The sequence below is a fragment of the Marmota marmota genome, unplaced genomic scaffold (assembly GCF_001458135.2).
Source record: "Marmota marmota marmota unplaced genomic scaffold, marMar, whole genome shotgun sequence".
NCBI lineage: Eukaryota > Metazoa > Chordata > Mammalia > Rodentia > Sciuridae > Marmota > Marmota marmota.
In genome coordinates, this window is record NW_026000142.1 from 27,736,082 (window position 1) to 27,752,745 (window position 16,664).

The 16,664-nt window shown below is 31.8% G+C and overlaps 1 protein-coding gene across 1 annotated transcript in view; it reads left to right on the plus strand.

The window, feature by feature from the left end:
- The window catches only part of Rsbn1l (round spermatid basic protein 1 like), a 74,455-nt gene extending 58,136 nt beyond the window's left edge, over positions 1-16,319 (plus strand). Inside the window, exons 6-8 of the mRNA XM_015488392.2 lie at positions 5,731-5,898; positions 15,416-15,524; positions 15,607-16,319. Coding sequence (XP_015343878.1) covers positions 5,731-5,898; positions 15,416-15,524; positions 15,607-16,248 — 919 coding nt within the window. The 3' untranslated portion in view covers positions 16,249-16,319. The remainder of the gene's footprint in view (positions 1-5,730; positions 5,899-15,415; positions 15,525-15,606) is intronic.
- Positions 16,320-16,664: the final 345 nt, after the last annotated feature.

Here is a 16,664-nt window from a genome sequence, read left to right on the forward strand (position 1 = left end):
TCCTCTTAGTTTCATCCATTTTATTTATTTATTTTTTTTTACAAATGACATAATTTAGTTTTTATGGCTAAGTAAGCCTCCATTGTGTTTATATATCACATTTTTCTTTATCTATTCATCCGATGAACACCTAGGCTGGTTCCATACTTTGGCTGTTGTGAATTGTACTGCTTCAAACATGGGTATGCTTGTATCTGTACAGTATGTTGACTTTAGTTCTTTTGGGTAAATACTGAGGAGTGGTATAGCTAGATCATATTGTGGTTCACTCCTAGTCTTTTGAGGAATCTCCACATTGATTTTCCATAGTGGTCGTACTAATATATACTTACATCAACTGTGTAAAAATGTTCATTTCCTCTGTATTCTCATTAGCATTGTTATTTGTATTCTTGATGATTGACATTCTAACTAGAGCAAGATGAAATCTCAGTGTAGTTTGATTTCCATTTCCTTGCTGACTAAAGATATTGAACATTTTTTCATATATTTTTGGCCATCTTCTTGTGAAAAGTGTTGTTTAGTGTATTTGTTCATTTATTGAGTGGGTTATTTATTTTTTTGGTGTGTAGTTTTTTGACTCTTAATAAATTCTAGATATTAATCCTCTATCAGCAAAAAAGCTGTCAGAGATTTTCTCCCATTCTGTAGGTTCTTTCCTTACATTGTTGTTTCCTTTGTTTTGCAGAAGTTTTTTAGTTTGATAGCATCCGTTTATTAATCCTTGTTTTTACTGAGCTTTTTAGGAGTACTGTGGAGGAAATCATTGCCTGTGCTTGTATATTGGAATGTTGACCCTATGTTTTCTTATAGCAGTTGCAAAGTTGCAAAGTTTCTGGACTAAATTCCTAGGTCTTTGATCCATTTTAAGTTGACTTGTGTGTGAGAGAGAGGGGTCTGTTTTTAATGTTTCTACATAATGGATATTCAGTTTTCTAGCACCATACCATTTGTTAAACAGCCTGTCTTTTCTCCCAACATAAGTTTTCGCACCTTTGTCAAGAATCAGATAATTGTAGTACCTCTGTGAGTTTGTGCCTTCTGTTCTGATCCATTGGTCTTGGTGTCTGCTTTTATGCCAGTACCATGCTATTTTTGTTGCTATGGTTCTGAGGTATAATTTGAAGATGGGTATTGTGATGTCTCCAGTTTTACTCTTTTTCCTTAGAGTTGCTTTGGCTATTCTGTTTTGTTGTTGTTGTTGTTCTTCTTCTATATAAATTTTAGGATTGTTTTTTCTGGTTCTGTGAAGAATGTTATTGGTATTTTGATGAGGATTGTATTGAATCTGCAGATTGCTTTTGGCAGTATGGCCATTTAACAATATTAATTCTGTCTCTCCATGAACACGGGTGGGCTTTCCATCCTTTGGTGTCATTTTCTATTTCTTCTTCATGTTCTGTAAATTTCCTCATAGGTATCTTTCACCTCCTTGGTTGGATTTATTCCTAAGTATGTTTTTAAATCTGTTGTAATTTTGTCCTGAATTCTTTCTCAGTGTATTTATTACTAGTATATAGAAAAGCTGTTGCTTTTCATAGGTTGATTTTGTGTCCTGCTACTTTGCTTATAAGGTTTAGAAGTGTTCTGGTGGAGGATTTATTCTCTTCTAAGTATTGGATCCAGGTCATCTGCAAAGAGGGACAATTTTACTTCTTCCTTTTTTTAATTTGTATTCCTTTTATTTTCTGTATTAGTTAGCTTTGCTCCACAAAGAACAACTTAGAGGAGGAAAAGTTTTATTTTGGCTGACAGTTTCAGAGATTCAGCCTATGGTTGGCTGGCTCCATAGCTCTGGGACTGAGATGAGACAGAACAGTATGACAGAGGAAAGCAGCTCAGGACATGGCAGCCAGAAAGCAGAGGAAGATATCTGCTTATCGGGTCAAAATATAAACCTCAAAGATATACCTCTAGTAACCTTCTTCTTCCAGCCACGTCCTACCTGCCTAAAGCTACCACCCATTTAATTCATATCAGTGAATTAATCTATTGATTCGGTCATAGCTCTCATAATCTAATCATTTTATCTCTGAACATTATTCTTTTGTTTCCCACATGAGCTTTTGGGGGACAACTCATATCTAAACTGTAATACTTCTTTTGCCTAATTTCTCTGGTTAGAATTAGTACTGTATCGAATAGGAGTAGGGAGTTGGGCATCCTTGTCTTGTTTCATTTAGAGGAAATGCTTTCAGTTTTTCTCTATTCAGTATGATACTGGCTTTGGGTTTGTTATATATAGTCTTTATGTCAAGGTAATTTCCTTCTATTTCTAGTTTCTTCAAGGTTCTTTGTCATGAATGGGTGCTGAATTTTGTCTGACTTTTTCTGTATCTGTTGAGATGATTATATGATTTTTGTCTTTGATTCTATTTAAGTGGTATATTTATTGATTCACATATGTTGAGTCATCTTAGCATCCCTGCAATGAAACCAACTTGATAATGATATATAATCTTTTAACGTGATGTTGAATACAGTTTGCTAATATTTTATTAAGGGTTTTTATATCTGTTCATCGAGGATATTGGTGTGTAGTTTTCTTTCCTTGAGGATCCTTATCTGGTTTTAGTATCACGGTCATGCTGGCTTTGGAGAGTAGGTTTGGAAGTGTTTCTTTCTGTTTCCTGGAATAATGTGAGGAGCATTGACATTAGTTTTTTTTTTCCTTCAAGGTCTGGTAGAATTGGCTGTGAATCCATCTGGTCCTGGCTTTATTTTATTACTGCTTCTGTCTCATTGTTTTTGTTATTAGTCTGTTTAGGTTTTCTGTGTTCTCTTTATTCAATTTTGGTAGGTCATATATATCTAGAATAATTTATCTGTTTTTTCCAGATTTTCTAATTTATTGGAAAGCAAGTTTCAAAATAGTCTCAAATGATCCTCTGAATTTCAGTGGCATCTAATGTAAATAGCTCTTGTTTTTTTTTTTTTTATTTTTCTAATTTTATTAATTTGGGTCTTTTTTTTCTCTTTCTTTTGGTTATTTTGGTGAAGTGTATATCAATCTTGTTTATCTTCTCAAAGAATCAACTCTTTGTTTCATTGATCCTTTGAGATTTTGTTGTCCTATATTTCATTAATTTTAGCTTGGATATTTATTATTTTTTTCTTTATTCTAGAGTTTTGAGAATGATTTTTTTTCTTTGTTTTTCTAAGACTTTGAGATTTATCACTAGGTTGTTTGTTTGGGAATGTTCTGATTTTTTTTCTTCTTTTAGTTGTAGGTGGACACAGTACCTTTATTTTATTTTTATGTGGTGTTGAGGATTGAACCCAGTGCCTTCCACATGCAAGGCGAGCACCCTACCACTGAGCTATACTCCCAGCCCTGTTCTGACTTTTTAATGTAGGCACTTATCACTAAAAGCTTTCCTCTTAGAACTGTCTTTGCTGTGTCCCAGAGATTTTGGTGTATTGTATTTATATTCTCATTTTATTTTAGGAATATTAAAATTTTTAGTATGATTTCTTCAACGTTCCAGTCATCATTCAAAAAACATATTGTTCAGTCTCCATGTGTTTATGTAGTTTCTATAGTTTTTCTTGGTTGTTGATTTCTAATTTCATTCCATTCCATTATGATCTGATAAGATATAAGGAATTATTTGAGGTTTTTTTTTTTGTATTTTCTAATACTTGGCTTTGAGGTCTAAATATTCATTTTTGGAGAAAATTCCATGAGCAGCTGAGAAGAAAGTATATTGAGCGATTATTAGATGAAATATTCTATAGATATGTTAAATCCATTTGATATATAGTATGATTTAACTCTGTAGTATCTTGATTTTTTAAAATTTTTATTTACTTACTTTTATTTGAATTTGTTATATATGATAGCAGAATGCATTACAATTCATATTACACACAGAGCACAATTTTTCACATATCTGGTTGTATACAAAGTATAGCCACACCTTTAGTGTCTTTATACATATACTTAGGGTAATGATGTTCCTCTCATCTCACCATCTTTTCTACCCCCATACCCCCCTTCTTTCCCCTCCGCCCCTTTACCATATCTAGAGTTTGTGTAATCCTCCTGTGCTCCCCCCCCCCCCGGCCACTCCAACCCGATTATGAATCAGCCTCCTTAAATCAGAGAGAACAGTCAGCATTTGGTTTGGGGGGATTGTCTGTGTAGTATCTTGATTTTAAGTTTTCAGGACTTATCTAGTAATGAGACAGGTATATTGAACTCACTATTATTATATTGGGACCTAAGTGAGCCCTTATGTCAAATATTCTTTTTTATGTTTTTAGGTACACTGATGTTTGGAGTATATATATTTACTATCATTATTGTATTGTTGGATTGTTCCCTTTACTAATATGTAGTGATTTTTGTTATCTTGAAGTATGCTTTGTCTTATATGAGAATAGCTTTTTCTATTTGCTTTCAGGTTTTCTTTTCTTTTTCTTTTTTTTTGTCCTTGGGATTAAATCTAAGAGTTCTTTACCACCGAGCTATATTCCCAGTTCTTTTTACTTTACTTTTTAAAATTTTGAGACAGAGTCTCACTAAGTTGCTGAGGGCCTTGATATGTAACTGAAGCTGGCCTTGAACTTGTGATCCTCCTGTCTCAGCCACCTGAGTTGCTGGGATAATAAGCATATGCCACCACACTTAGCAGTTTGGATTCCATTCACCTGGGATATAATTTTCCATATTTACTTTCAGCTTGTGGATGTCTTAGCCTGTGAGGTTTGTTTCTTGTTGGATCTTCTTTTTTTAATCCATTCTGCCAGCCAGTGTCTTTTAATTGGAGGATTCCTGTCACTTTGACTTATTTCTAATGTTTTCTTTAATCCCGATTCTCATTGCTATTTATTTCTAATGAGATTTATTCTCTCTTGGTTATTTGGTTATTTCTCTCTCTCTTTTTTGTGTATAGATTCTCTTAAGGATCCTATGTTTTGCAATACTTGCTTAGTAGTCATAAGTTCCTTTAGTTTATGTTTATCTTGGAAAGTTTTTGTTCCTTGATTATGAAAGATAAGCTTTGCTGGATATAGCCGTCTTGGTTGGCAGTTATTTTCAGGGTTCATAATACATCTTTCCAAGTCTTCCTGGACTTTAGGGTTTACATTGAGAAATCCGATATTATTTGGATTGGTTTTCCTTTAAATGTGACCTGGCATCTCATTCTTGTAGCTTTAAAATTTTTCTTTGATCTGTATTTTTTGCATTTTAATTCCATTGTGTTGTAGAGGGTTATTTTTTTTGATCCTGTCTATTTGGGGTTCTAAATACCTCTAGTATCTGAATATCCATCTTGTTCCAAATATTTGGAAAAGTATCTGCTGCTATTTTATCATTGCCATTACTCTGTATCTCTACTGCTTCCTCATTGCTTATGAAAGCAAATATTTATTTATGAAAAATTTCACAATATTTCAAACCACAGTTGACTGTAGGTTAACTGAGACAATGTGAAACCACTGTCAAGAGGGGATTAATATATAAGGAAACTCAGTAAATTATACCATCTGTAATTCACTTTATTATCCAAGTAAATTTTTTTTTTTTTTTTATAGCTGTGACTTTTGTGAAGGTGTATTACAAGGAGGGGATTGTATTGTATATGTGTTTTCATCCATTTAAAAAATTAGAACTTAATTTGGGAACAGGTAATTTAAAGTTCCTTTTATCTGAATTATGTGATTATTGAATGTTTGATGGCAAGTAAGCTTCAATATATAAATATAAATCTTTTTTAAAAACAGAACTACCAATGAAATAAAAAACCTTCAGTACCTACCTCGAACCAGTGAGCCTCGTGAGATGCTCTTTGAAGACAGGACAAGGGCCCATGCAGATCATATAGGACAAGGTTTTGAACGACAGACAACAGCTGCTGTTGGAGTACTGAAGGCTGTGCACTGTGGAGAGTGGTATATATAACTACTGCTATTCTAATGAAAGACTTTTGTGGCTTCTAAATTTTTTCTTGAAAACTTTCTTAATAATTTTTCCATACTGGGGAAGAGAAGAATTTTAGTTACCCTCCCTGTGTTTGGGTATCCTAATTTCACATTGCTTTAAAGAAGGTTTTAAATTGTTAGATTCTAGCTGTAGTCATTTGTTTGAGTTAAATAATTTCATTTTCTATATGGGTAGAAGGTAAAAACACTAGGGTAAAAGGAAAACTAGATTTACTTTTTATTACTATATGGCCATTTATAAATGTACTTTTTTTTTTTTTTTTTTTTTTTAATAAATGTAGTCTTACTTAAGTTTCTCAACTACTTTTTGGCCCATTTTTATGACAAAAGAAAACTGAAGCTCAGGGCTGTCAAACAGCTTCTTTATAGTCTTCTAGTTAATAAGTAGTAGAGCCGAGATGGATTTTGTGTTTTCTTTCTACTATTCTGCTTTAGTGCTTCCTTTATTAAGTTAATATCTGTTTATTATTTGTCTCTGATTTTTTTTTCAGCTTTGCTTACAAGCTTCACTTTGAATTTCTTTTTCTTTAAAATATTTTTGGTCTTTATTATTTTTGATTGATATATAGTAATTGTATATATTTATGGGGTACAAATGTGATATTTGATTTCATATATATACTGTTTAATGATCAAATCAGGAAATAAGCATATTTATCACCTTAAACTTATCATTAATGGTGAATACTTTGAAAAATCCTTTCTGCTAGCTATTTCAAGATATACAGTGCATTATCGTCACCCTCCTGTGCAATGGAACACCAGAACTTTTTTCTCCAACTTCACTATAACTTTGTACTTGATCATGGACCTCTCCACCTCCTCCTTCCCCTCTGCTCTTCACAGCCTCTGGTGAATAAAAAAATAAGAAATATTTGGATAGATTAAATGTAGATTATTCTATTTAATATGTTTAAGGTGCTTATACATATGTTATGTAACTTTTCATTTAGTAAATAGCAAAAATAGCAAAGTTATATTTATACTATAGCTATATTTATACGTAAGTTTGTTTATATTTGAGTTTTAATTTTTTTTTTGTTTTTGTAAATGGACACAATACCTTTATTTTATTTATTTTTATGCAGTGCTGAGAGTATAACCCAGTGCCTCACATGTGCTAGGCAATTGCTGTACCACTGAGCTACACCCTCAGCCCTAGATATTTGTCAAGTTGAGTATTGTTTGGGTTTGGGTATGAAACATGAATTAGAATATGCTTTCTTATTAAAGCAGTGGAATTAGATAGCAAATAAACAGGAGACTTTTCTAAGTAAAGAAACCATTTTTCATTCTGAAAACATAAAATATTAGTTGTGTAGTTTTCTGAGGTCTTACTAAAATTATAACCTGTATTTTCCACATAGGGCAATATTATTTTCAAGGATTACTTATGCCAGATTGACACTTAATTAAAAAGAGAAATTTGTAGTAATATTTTATAAATTAATACTAAATAGAGAAGCTAGCCAGTATAAACTGATTATAAAAGGAATGAAGGTTTATCAATCTCAGGTATACAAAGTATCTGATATTGAATTATACTAGGATCTAGAACTGATTCTAAGGAAAAAATATTCTTAGGAAAAAATATTAATAAAATAAATAAATTAATAAAATATTAATAAAATAAATTAATAAAATAAAAAAATACTTAATAAAAATATTAAGTATTTTTTTACTTAATATTTTAAAATATTAAGTATTTCATAATTCTCATTGAGTTGCTTTTTTATTTTTATTTTTTGTAGTTATAGATGGACAGCATGCCTTTATTTTATTTTATTTGTTTCATTTTTATGTGGTGCTAAGGCTTGAACCCAGTGCCTCACACATGCTAGGCAAGTGCTCTGCCTCTGAGCTACAGCCTCAGCCCCTCATTGAGTTATACTTAAATGTTAATTTTCAAATAACTGTGGTTGTTTTTATAGTTGCTATGCTCTTTCTATTATCTAGTTTAAAATGTTAATTTTATCAAAGAGTAAAGACAAATTTATCTCTGTGGAAATCCTTAAAAATTCTTTCTGTTTCAAATTAATGATGTCTTCCTCAAATGTTTCAGATAAAGAATTTAACATTGACATTAATATTTTCTTAGGGTAAATCTGATTTGTAAATAGTGTTCCATAAAGTCAGCCACATATATTTCCTTTTGGAGATAAATATTCTCGCTTCTAAAGCCCTCAGCACTTTTTAAAAATCTCTCAAGTCTGTTTTAAATTATTGTTGGTATGTGTTCTTTCTTTCCCTTTATATGGAAATTAAAGCTACAGATTAAATCCTATGTTTCAAAGGCCTACCACAGATCCCAATAAACATTTATAGAATAAGAAACTACATTTGTGGTTACAAATTTCATAGTAAAAAAGGACTACTGTTAAATTACTAACATGTCACATGACCAGATTTAAGAATATTCTTGAGACAGATTTGGAATGAGTGAGATATTGCTAGCTATGAAGTTTCTCACTTTGGAAAAATATAATTCGCTTCTCACATTAATAGTGCTTTTTAATCTCTTAATACTAAAGAGAAAGTAATTTTGTTAATACTATTGAGGGCTTTATGGCTGTGTTAATCAGCTTTCCATCACTGTAAATATCTGGGATAATTAATATACAAGGAAATATGGCTTATGGATTTAGTTTCCAGTCCATTGCTTTAGTACTATAGTAAAGTAGTACATGATGGTACTAGCATGTGGCAGAACAAAATTGCTTACCCCATGAACTGGGGAACAGAGAAGAAGACTGGGGTACGTTTCACTGAGCCCCACCTACCAAAGGTTCTACTACTACCTTCTAATAGTCCAAACTATAGTAGTGGCTGTGATGCAGATGGGTGTATATTCTTTTTATTGTTTCTTTGATGTTAAAGCAAGTTATTAAACAAAGGAAATTTTTACATTTCTTGAAAAGACCTTAACTATTAAGGTATTGGAATTTTTTTTTCTTTTTTCCTTTTCCTTTCAGTATTGGGGATTAAACCCAGGGACAGTCTACTACTGAGCTACATCACTATCCCTTTTTATTTATTTAATTATTTTTATGTTTGGGACAGGGTCTCACTAAGTCCTGTGGTTAACCTTGAACTTGCAATCTTTCTGCCTCAGCTGCCTAAATTGCTAGGATTATAGGCATGCATCACTGTGCCTGGTTTAGGATGTTAAATTCTTGACTTTACCTAAGAGCTAGGCTTAAGATCAACTTGAAGTAAAAGATTGGTATTGATAAAGACTACAAAGAAATCTCCAACTATATTGGGACAAGCCTTGTGAATTATTACTCAAATTATATAAGTGTTTAGGCCTTATTAAGATAAGACTTTATAGACATATATTTGGAGGTTGTTTCTTTGAAATTGTCTTTAGAAAATCATCATCATTATTGAAATATAGTTTACATTCAGTTAAAAAAAACTAATTTTAAGTATACATTTTGATGTGTTTTGATGAATGTGTAGACTCATGTTGTCATTACCCCATCTAATGTACAGAATCTTTGGCTTTTATCATATCTTTTGCCAGTTAATCATCTCAATCCTTTCCCAGCTCCAGACATCCAAACATCCATTAGTCTACTTTTTGTTATTATAGATTAGTTTTGCCTAGTCTAGGATTTTGTTAACAGAATTATAAATATGCCTAAAATTAATTTTACCAGATATTTGCTGCTGAACACAGAAATACAGTTCACCTGTGACTCTGGTAAACTTGATCATTAATTCTAGTGCTTATTTATTTATTTTTTTAGTTGTAATTGGACACAATACCTTTATTTTATTTGTTTATTTATTTTTAATGTGGTGCTGAGGATTGAACCCATCGCCTCGCACGTGAGCGAGGTGAGCGTTTTACTGCTGAGTCACAACCCAAGCCCGCTTTTTAAAAAAAAAAAACTTTCAGTTTTCTCCATGTACAGTTATTTTGCCTTACCCTAACACTCTGCAATTATATTAATATGTATTTAAACGAAAATAAATGAAAGCATATATCCATGTAAAGACTTTTAAGTAAATGTTAAAAACAACTTTATTATTTCAGAATAGAGATTACCTTGATAGTGGTGAGATGTCATTTTAGGAAGGGCATTGCTGTATTTCTTGAGTGGTGGCTATACATCTTTGTATTTTAATGGGCAATTAGACTCTGTGTACTCTTGTATGAATGAAATATTTCATTAAATAAATATTAAAAATGTAAAAAAACAACTTTATTCATAAAACTAAAAATTGAGAACAACTCAAATCATCATTATCAGGTAAATGATATGGGTGGTGCTGGTGCTGGAGATTGAACTCAGGCCTTGTGCATTCGAGGGAATCACTCTACCAACTGAGCTGTATCCCTAACCCATAAATGTGGATTTTATCAAAATTAAAACTGTCCTTCAAATGATACTTTTAGGAAAATGAAAAAGCAAGTTATAGGTCAGTCATCTATCTATATGACTCATATCCATATATATAAAGAACTCTTAAAATTTAAAATAAATAGTGAACTCAGTTAAAACTGGGCAAAAAGTTTTATTTTTTTTAATTTTTAATTTTTTTGGTACTGGGGATTGAGCTCAGGGACACTTGACCACTGAGCTACATCCCCAGTCCTATTTTTTTGTATTTTATTTAGAGACAGGGTCTCACTGAGTTGCTTAGTGCCTTGCTTTTACTGAGGCTGGCTTTGAACTCACAATCCTCCTGTCTCAGCCTCCTGAGCTGCTGGGATTACAGGCATGCATCACTATGCCTGGCAAGACTGGGCAAAAGGTTTTAATAGACATTTTATAAAAGAAATAACAAAGGGCTAGTAAACATTTAAAAAATGTTCAATGCAAATTAAAACTACAATGAAGTAACACAATACATCCATTAAAACAGCTTAGGGTGATAAAAACCAGTAGTAGCCAAAGCTGACAAGGATGGAGATTAACCAGAACTTTCATTATGTTGCTGTGGGAACTGTTTGATGTGTCTTATCAAAGCAAATATAGGCGGGCACATTGGCACATACCTGTAATCCCAGTTACTCGGGAGGCAGAGCAAGAGGAGCATTAGTTGAAAGCCAGCCTCACCAATTTAGTGAGGCACTAGGTAACTTAGTGAGACTGTCTCAAAATAAAAAAATAAAAAGGGTTAGGGATGTGGCTCAGTGATTAAGCACCCCTGGGTTCAATCCCTGGTACTTGGGGGGAGTGGGGAGTAAATATAAACTTATTCTAAGACCCTGAAATTCTATAATTCTGTTATTGTTTTCTAGACTTAAAAACCTCTTAGTTATTCTGCATTATCATAATATCATTTATATTATGTTACATATTTTATTTACATAAAATATCTGGTATATATGTATATATAGAGAACATAATATTGTATATGTCATAGAGCATGTATAAAAAAAAAAAAGGACCCAAGATGTAGTTTAGTAGTAAAGCTCCCCTGGATTAAATACCTAGTGCTGGAGCAGAGCAGTTGTCAAGGGAATTGGTGACAGTTTTACATTGTGAATGTTGATATTCACATATAATGAAAAAGAATAAAATACAGAGTAACCAATACATATATACAGTAACCGTACATACCTATATTTATATGCCTATATTAAGATACACATGGTATTTGTGGTAAATACAGCATAATATGTATAATATATAAAATAATTTTTAGTACTGGATTCAGTTTGCTAATATTAGTGATTTGTGTTTATAAGTCATGCTCGAATTTATTAATTTTATTGATCTTTTCATACAGTGGTTTATTTCACTTTTTTTTTGTTTTCTATTTCATTGTTTCTGCTATCCTTTTAGGTTAAAAATAATTTGTTTTTGTAGCTTAAGTTGGAAACTTACATGATTAATTTGAGACTTTTCTTTTTTAATGTAAGTATTTAAAATTTTAAGCACTGCTTTAGCTACATTTCACACATTTTGACATTTTCGTTTTTACTCAGTTTGGGATATTTTTGACTTTTTGTTTGATGTCTTTTTTAACTTATGGGTTGTTGAGAAGAGTCTTGTTTAATTTCTAATGTCTGATTATTTTTTTTTCCCAGAGTGTGTGGTGGTGTTTTTTTTTTTTTTTTTTTGGTGTGTGTGTGTGTTTTCACCATTGGAGTTGGAACAGGGTCTTATGTATGCTAGGCAACATTCTATCACTGAGCTATACCCTAGCTGTGTGTGAGTGTGTGTGTGTTTTGAAAGTTGTTCCATGTATATTGAAGCTTTATTACTAGGCTACTGTACATTTAGAGTTCCTTTTTGATGAATTGACCATTTTATCATTATAAGATGCCCTTTTTATTCTTGGTAATCCTTCTTGTCCTGAAGTCCTCTTTGTTTTACGTTATTATAGTCACTCCAGCTTTCCTATGATTTGTATTAGCATAACTTTTCTGTGTGATTTTTAATTTAATTCCCCCTATGGTGATAAAACATATTGTGTATGATTTTGGTCTTTCCTAATTTTTAGGGTTTATTTTATGAACTATCTTAATGTTTGCTGTCCACTTAAAAGAATATATGTTTGGTTGATTTTTGAGGTGTAGTGCTCTAGAAATGTTAAGTCAGGTTTGTTGATTGTATGGTTAAAGTCTTTTATATCTTTATTGATTTTTGTCAACTTGTTAATCTCCAACTCTATAACACTGGATTTGTCTATTCCTCCTTCCAGTTTTTCTTGGTTTTGCTCCAGATATTTTTCTTTTGCAACAGCTTAATTGAGATACAATTTACGTATGCTATGAATCATCTATTTAAAGTGTACAAGGCAATGATTATTAGTATATTCACAAAATTTTGCAACTATCACAATTATATAGAACATTAATTATAATTATTAATGATTAATTGCAGGACATTAAAGGGTACAGAAAGATGCTCTGTACCCTTTAATACAATACCTCTCCAGTTTCTCCATCTTCCCTAGCCTGGGTAATCACTATTCTACTTTTAATCTGTATACATGTATTCTGAATGTTCCATATAAATGGAATTATATGCAGTGTGGTCTTTTATGATTAGCTTTTCACTTAGCATCATGTTTTGAAGGTTGTTCATGTATTTTGAAGCTTTATTATTATTAAATAACTGTACATTTAGAGTTCCTTCTTGATAAATTGACCATTTTATCATTATAAGATGCTTTTTTTAATCTTGGTAATCTTTCTTAACCTAAAGTCCTCTTTGTCTGATGTTAATATAGTCACTCCAGTTTTCCTGTGATTTGTATTCACATATCTTTTCCTGTTCTTTTTCTTTAAAATTTAGTTGATAAGTCTATATTGTTATTTCATGTAGATATCATAAAATTGGGTGTTTTTTTCCCCTTCCAAATCCAGTGGCAATCTGTCTTTTTAAAAATTTTTATAATTTTAGTTGTAGATGGACACAATACCTTTATTTATTTATTTATTTTTAATGTGGTGCTGAGGATTGAACCTAGTGCCTTATGCATGGTAGGCAAGTGCTCTACCACTGAGCTACAACCCTAGCCCGGCAATCTGTTTTTTAATATGAATATTTAGAACTTTTATATCTAATATTAAAATTTGGATTTAAATTTATTATCTTGGTTTTCCCATTTGTGGCTTCTCTTCTTTGTTCCTTTTTCTCTTGACTTTTTTTTTGGTACCAGGGATTGAATCTAGGGGCACCTAACTACTGAGCCCCAGCCCCAGCCCTTTTTTGTATTTTATTTAGCGAGGGTCTCACTGAGTTGCTTAGGACCTCACTGAGATGCTGAGGCTGGCTTTGAACTTGGAGCCCTCTTGCCTCAGCCTCCCAACCTGCTGGATTATAGGCATGTTCCATGGTACCTGGCTCCTCTTATCTTTTTTAGTGTTCTATTTTACTTCTGTTGTTTGCTTACTAGCTATAGCTCTGTTTTATTTGTTTATTTGCTCTAAATTTATCATACTCTACCTTCAGATGATGTCATATCTCTTTATTTAATGTGTAAGAGACTTTCAACAGTATATTCCCATTTATTTCCCCTTTACCCATTTCTTGTATGCTAATTGTTGTCAAATATTTTACTTTCCATATGCTGTAAACCCCACATTATGTTATTACTTTTGCTTTAAGGAATTATTTTCTATAGATTTAAAAAATGAGAATAAAATATCTTTCATATTTACTATTATGTGTGCTTTACATTCTTTTGCATAGATCTGCATTTTCATCTTAATGTCATTTTTTTCAGTCTAGAAATTTCTTTAATATTCGTTGTTATGCTGGTCTTCTGGTGACAGATTTTTCTTAACTTTTGTCTGTTTGAAAATGTTTATTTTTGAATATTATTTTTGGTGGGTATAGAATTCTAGATGGACTTTTCCCTCCAATACTTTAATTCACTCTCTTTTGGCTTGTATTATCATCGATGGGAAGTCTGTATAATACAGTGACAGATTATCCTCTTTCCCTATGTATAATCCAGTGCATTTCTTCTAGATATTCTGTGCCATAGTTCTTTAGAAATTTGTTTATGATTTACTTTGGTGTAACTTTTCTTTGTATTTATGTTGCTTGGAGTTTAATTCAAAATCCATTTTTGAGCACCTTATGTAAAACTATATTCGTATATTCCTAGATAATTGAAGAATTTGGGGATTTTTAAAAATTATATTTTAAGACAGTGATGATGCCAGTGAACTATGAGTATTTTTCTAATGAAAATCTTATCAATTTATTAAGCATTACTTAAGGTTTTTATGCATTAATGCAGTTTATATCTTCTTTGGAAATACAATATTCCTTTTCTCCCATAGTTCTAATTTTTAAAAAAATTAGTGACCCTTAATTAATGTATATATTTATGGGGTACAATGTGATATTTGAGTACATGTATATAATATTCAGTGATCAGAACAGGGTAATCACCTCAAACATTTATCATTTCTGTGTTGGGAACATTCAGTTTCTTTCTAAAAGATGTTTTGTGATATACAGTTAAATTTAAAGTCAACCATAGTTCCTACTGTGCTCTAGACATAAGAAATTATTCCTTCTGTCTATCTGCATCCTTGTACCCATTAACAGTCTTCTTACCATTTTCCATCCTTCCACTTCCCAGCTGTACCACTGTTCTTTTTTTAGTTTCCCCATATAATTGAGAACATACAATATATGTCTTTCTGTGCATACCTTATTTCACTTAATATAATGTCCCCAACATCAAGTTTTTATTATTAGCAAATTTAGCACAACTTTTATAGAGTATTGATCATAACATTAAAATGAAAGAGTTGTTTTGCATAATTTACCAATGCAAATCATTTTAATTTTTAAAAATCTCGTGACAGCTATGATAAAATGAAGTGAGTTGCTTTTAATCTGTTTGTCAACTCTTTGTTTAGATATATAGATTGTTTTTTCAATTACAATTGAAAAGAGAAATATAAGGGAATATTTTGATATTGACCACAGTTACTTTTGCTTATTAAGGCCTTAAAACAGAATTATTATTATTTTCTTAGGCCTGATCAACCCCGAATAACCAAAGATGTAATTTGTTTTCATGCTGAAGATTTCTTAGAAGTAGTTCAACGAATGCAGTTAGATTTACATGAACCTCCACTGTCCCAGGTATATTTTAAATAATTATTATCTTTAGATTAGGTTTTATTGTGGAAAATGCTTATATGCATTCCTTGTTTCTTTTTTTTAGTGCGTCCAGTGGGTTGATGATGCAAAACTTAATCAACTGAGGAGAGAAGGCATTCGCTATGCCAGGATTCAGCTCTATGATAATGACATTTATTTTATTCCAAGGAATGTCGTTCATCAGTTCAAGACAGTTTCAGCAGTATGCAGTTTAGCATGGCATGTTCGGCTCAAATTATATCACTCAGAGGAGGACACATCTCAGAATACAGCTACTCATGAAACAGCCACATCACCAGATTCCATATCATCAGTTCTTGGACCTCACACGGACAACATGATTTGTGCTGTAAGCAAAACTTCCTTGGATTCTGTTTTTTCAGAAAAACTTCATTCTAAACATGAATTATCGCAGATCAAACATGAACCTGTTTCATCTGTAAGAATCAAAGAAGAACCTGTGAATGTTAATATTTCTGAAAAGACTAAGGCATCGAATAATATGGATGGCAAGAATGTTAAAGCAAAATTGGATCATGTTCGGTTTACAGAATTTAAGATTGACATGGAATCTAAATTTGAAAATAGCAGCAAAGAATTAAAGGAAGAACTGTGTCCTGGAAGTCTCATAAGTCTAGTTGATACAAGGCAACTTAGTTCAGCACACTCAAATCAAGATAGAAAAGATGATGACATTTTGTGCTAAATTTGTATATAGCATTTAATTTTTTTTAAAAAAATAATAATGTAATAAATATTCATGAATTCTGAAAGCAAGCCAAGGACTTGCTCTCAAGTCTGTTACAAAATATAGTTTATGTAGCTTTGTAACATTCCTCAGTGCCTGTCCATAACTGTGAAGTATAAAGCACGTAGGGCCAGATGCACTGTAAACATTGCAGGTTTAAACATAAAGGAGTCTATAAAAAAATCCATTTGAGTTGGAGTTGTAGATTTTAGAATGGAGCTGACATTAAAATAAATAAATATGTAGATATGTATATAAACATACTTACATATCTACATATTTATTTATTTATTTAGTAATATGAGCCAGAATTCTTTTGACAATTTAAAGCTTTTCCATGCAGCTTATTTATACCAACTCCCCCCCCCCCCCCC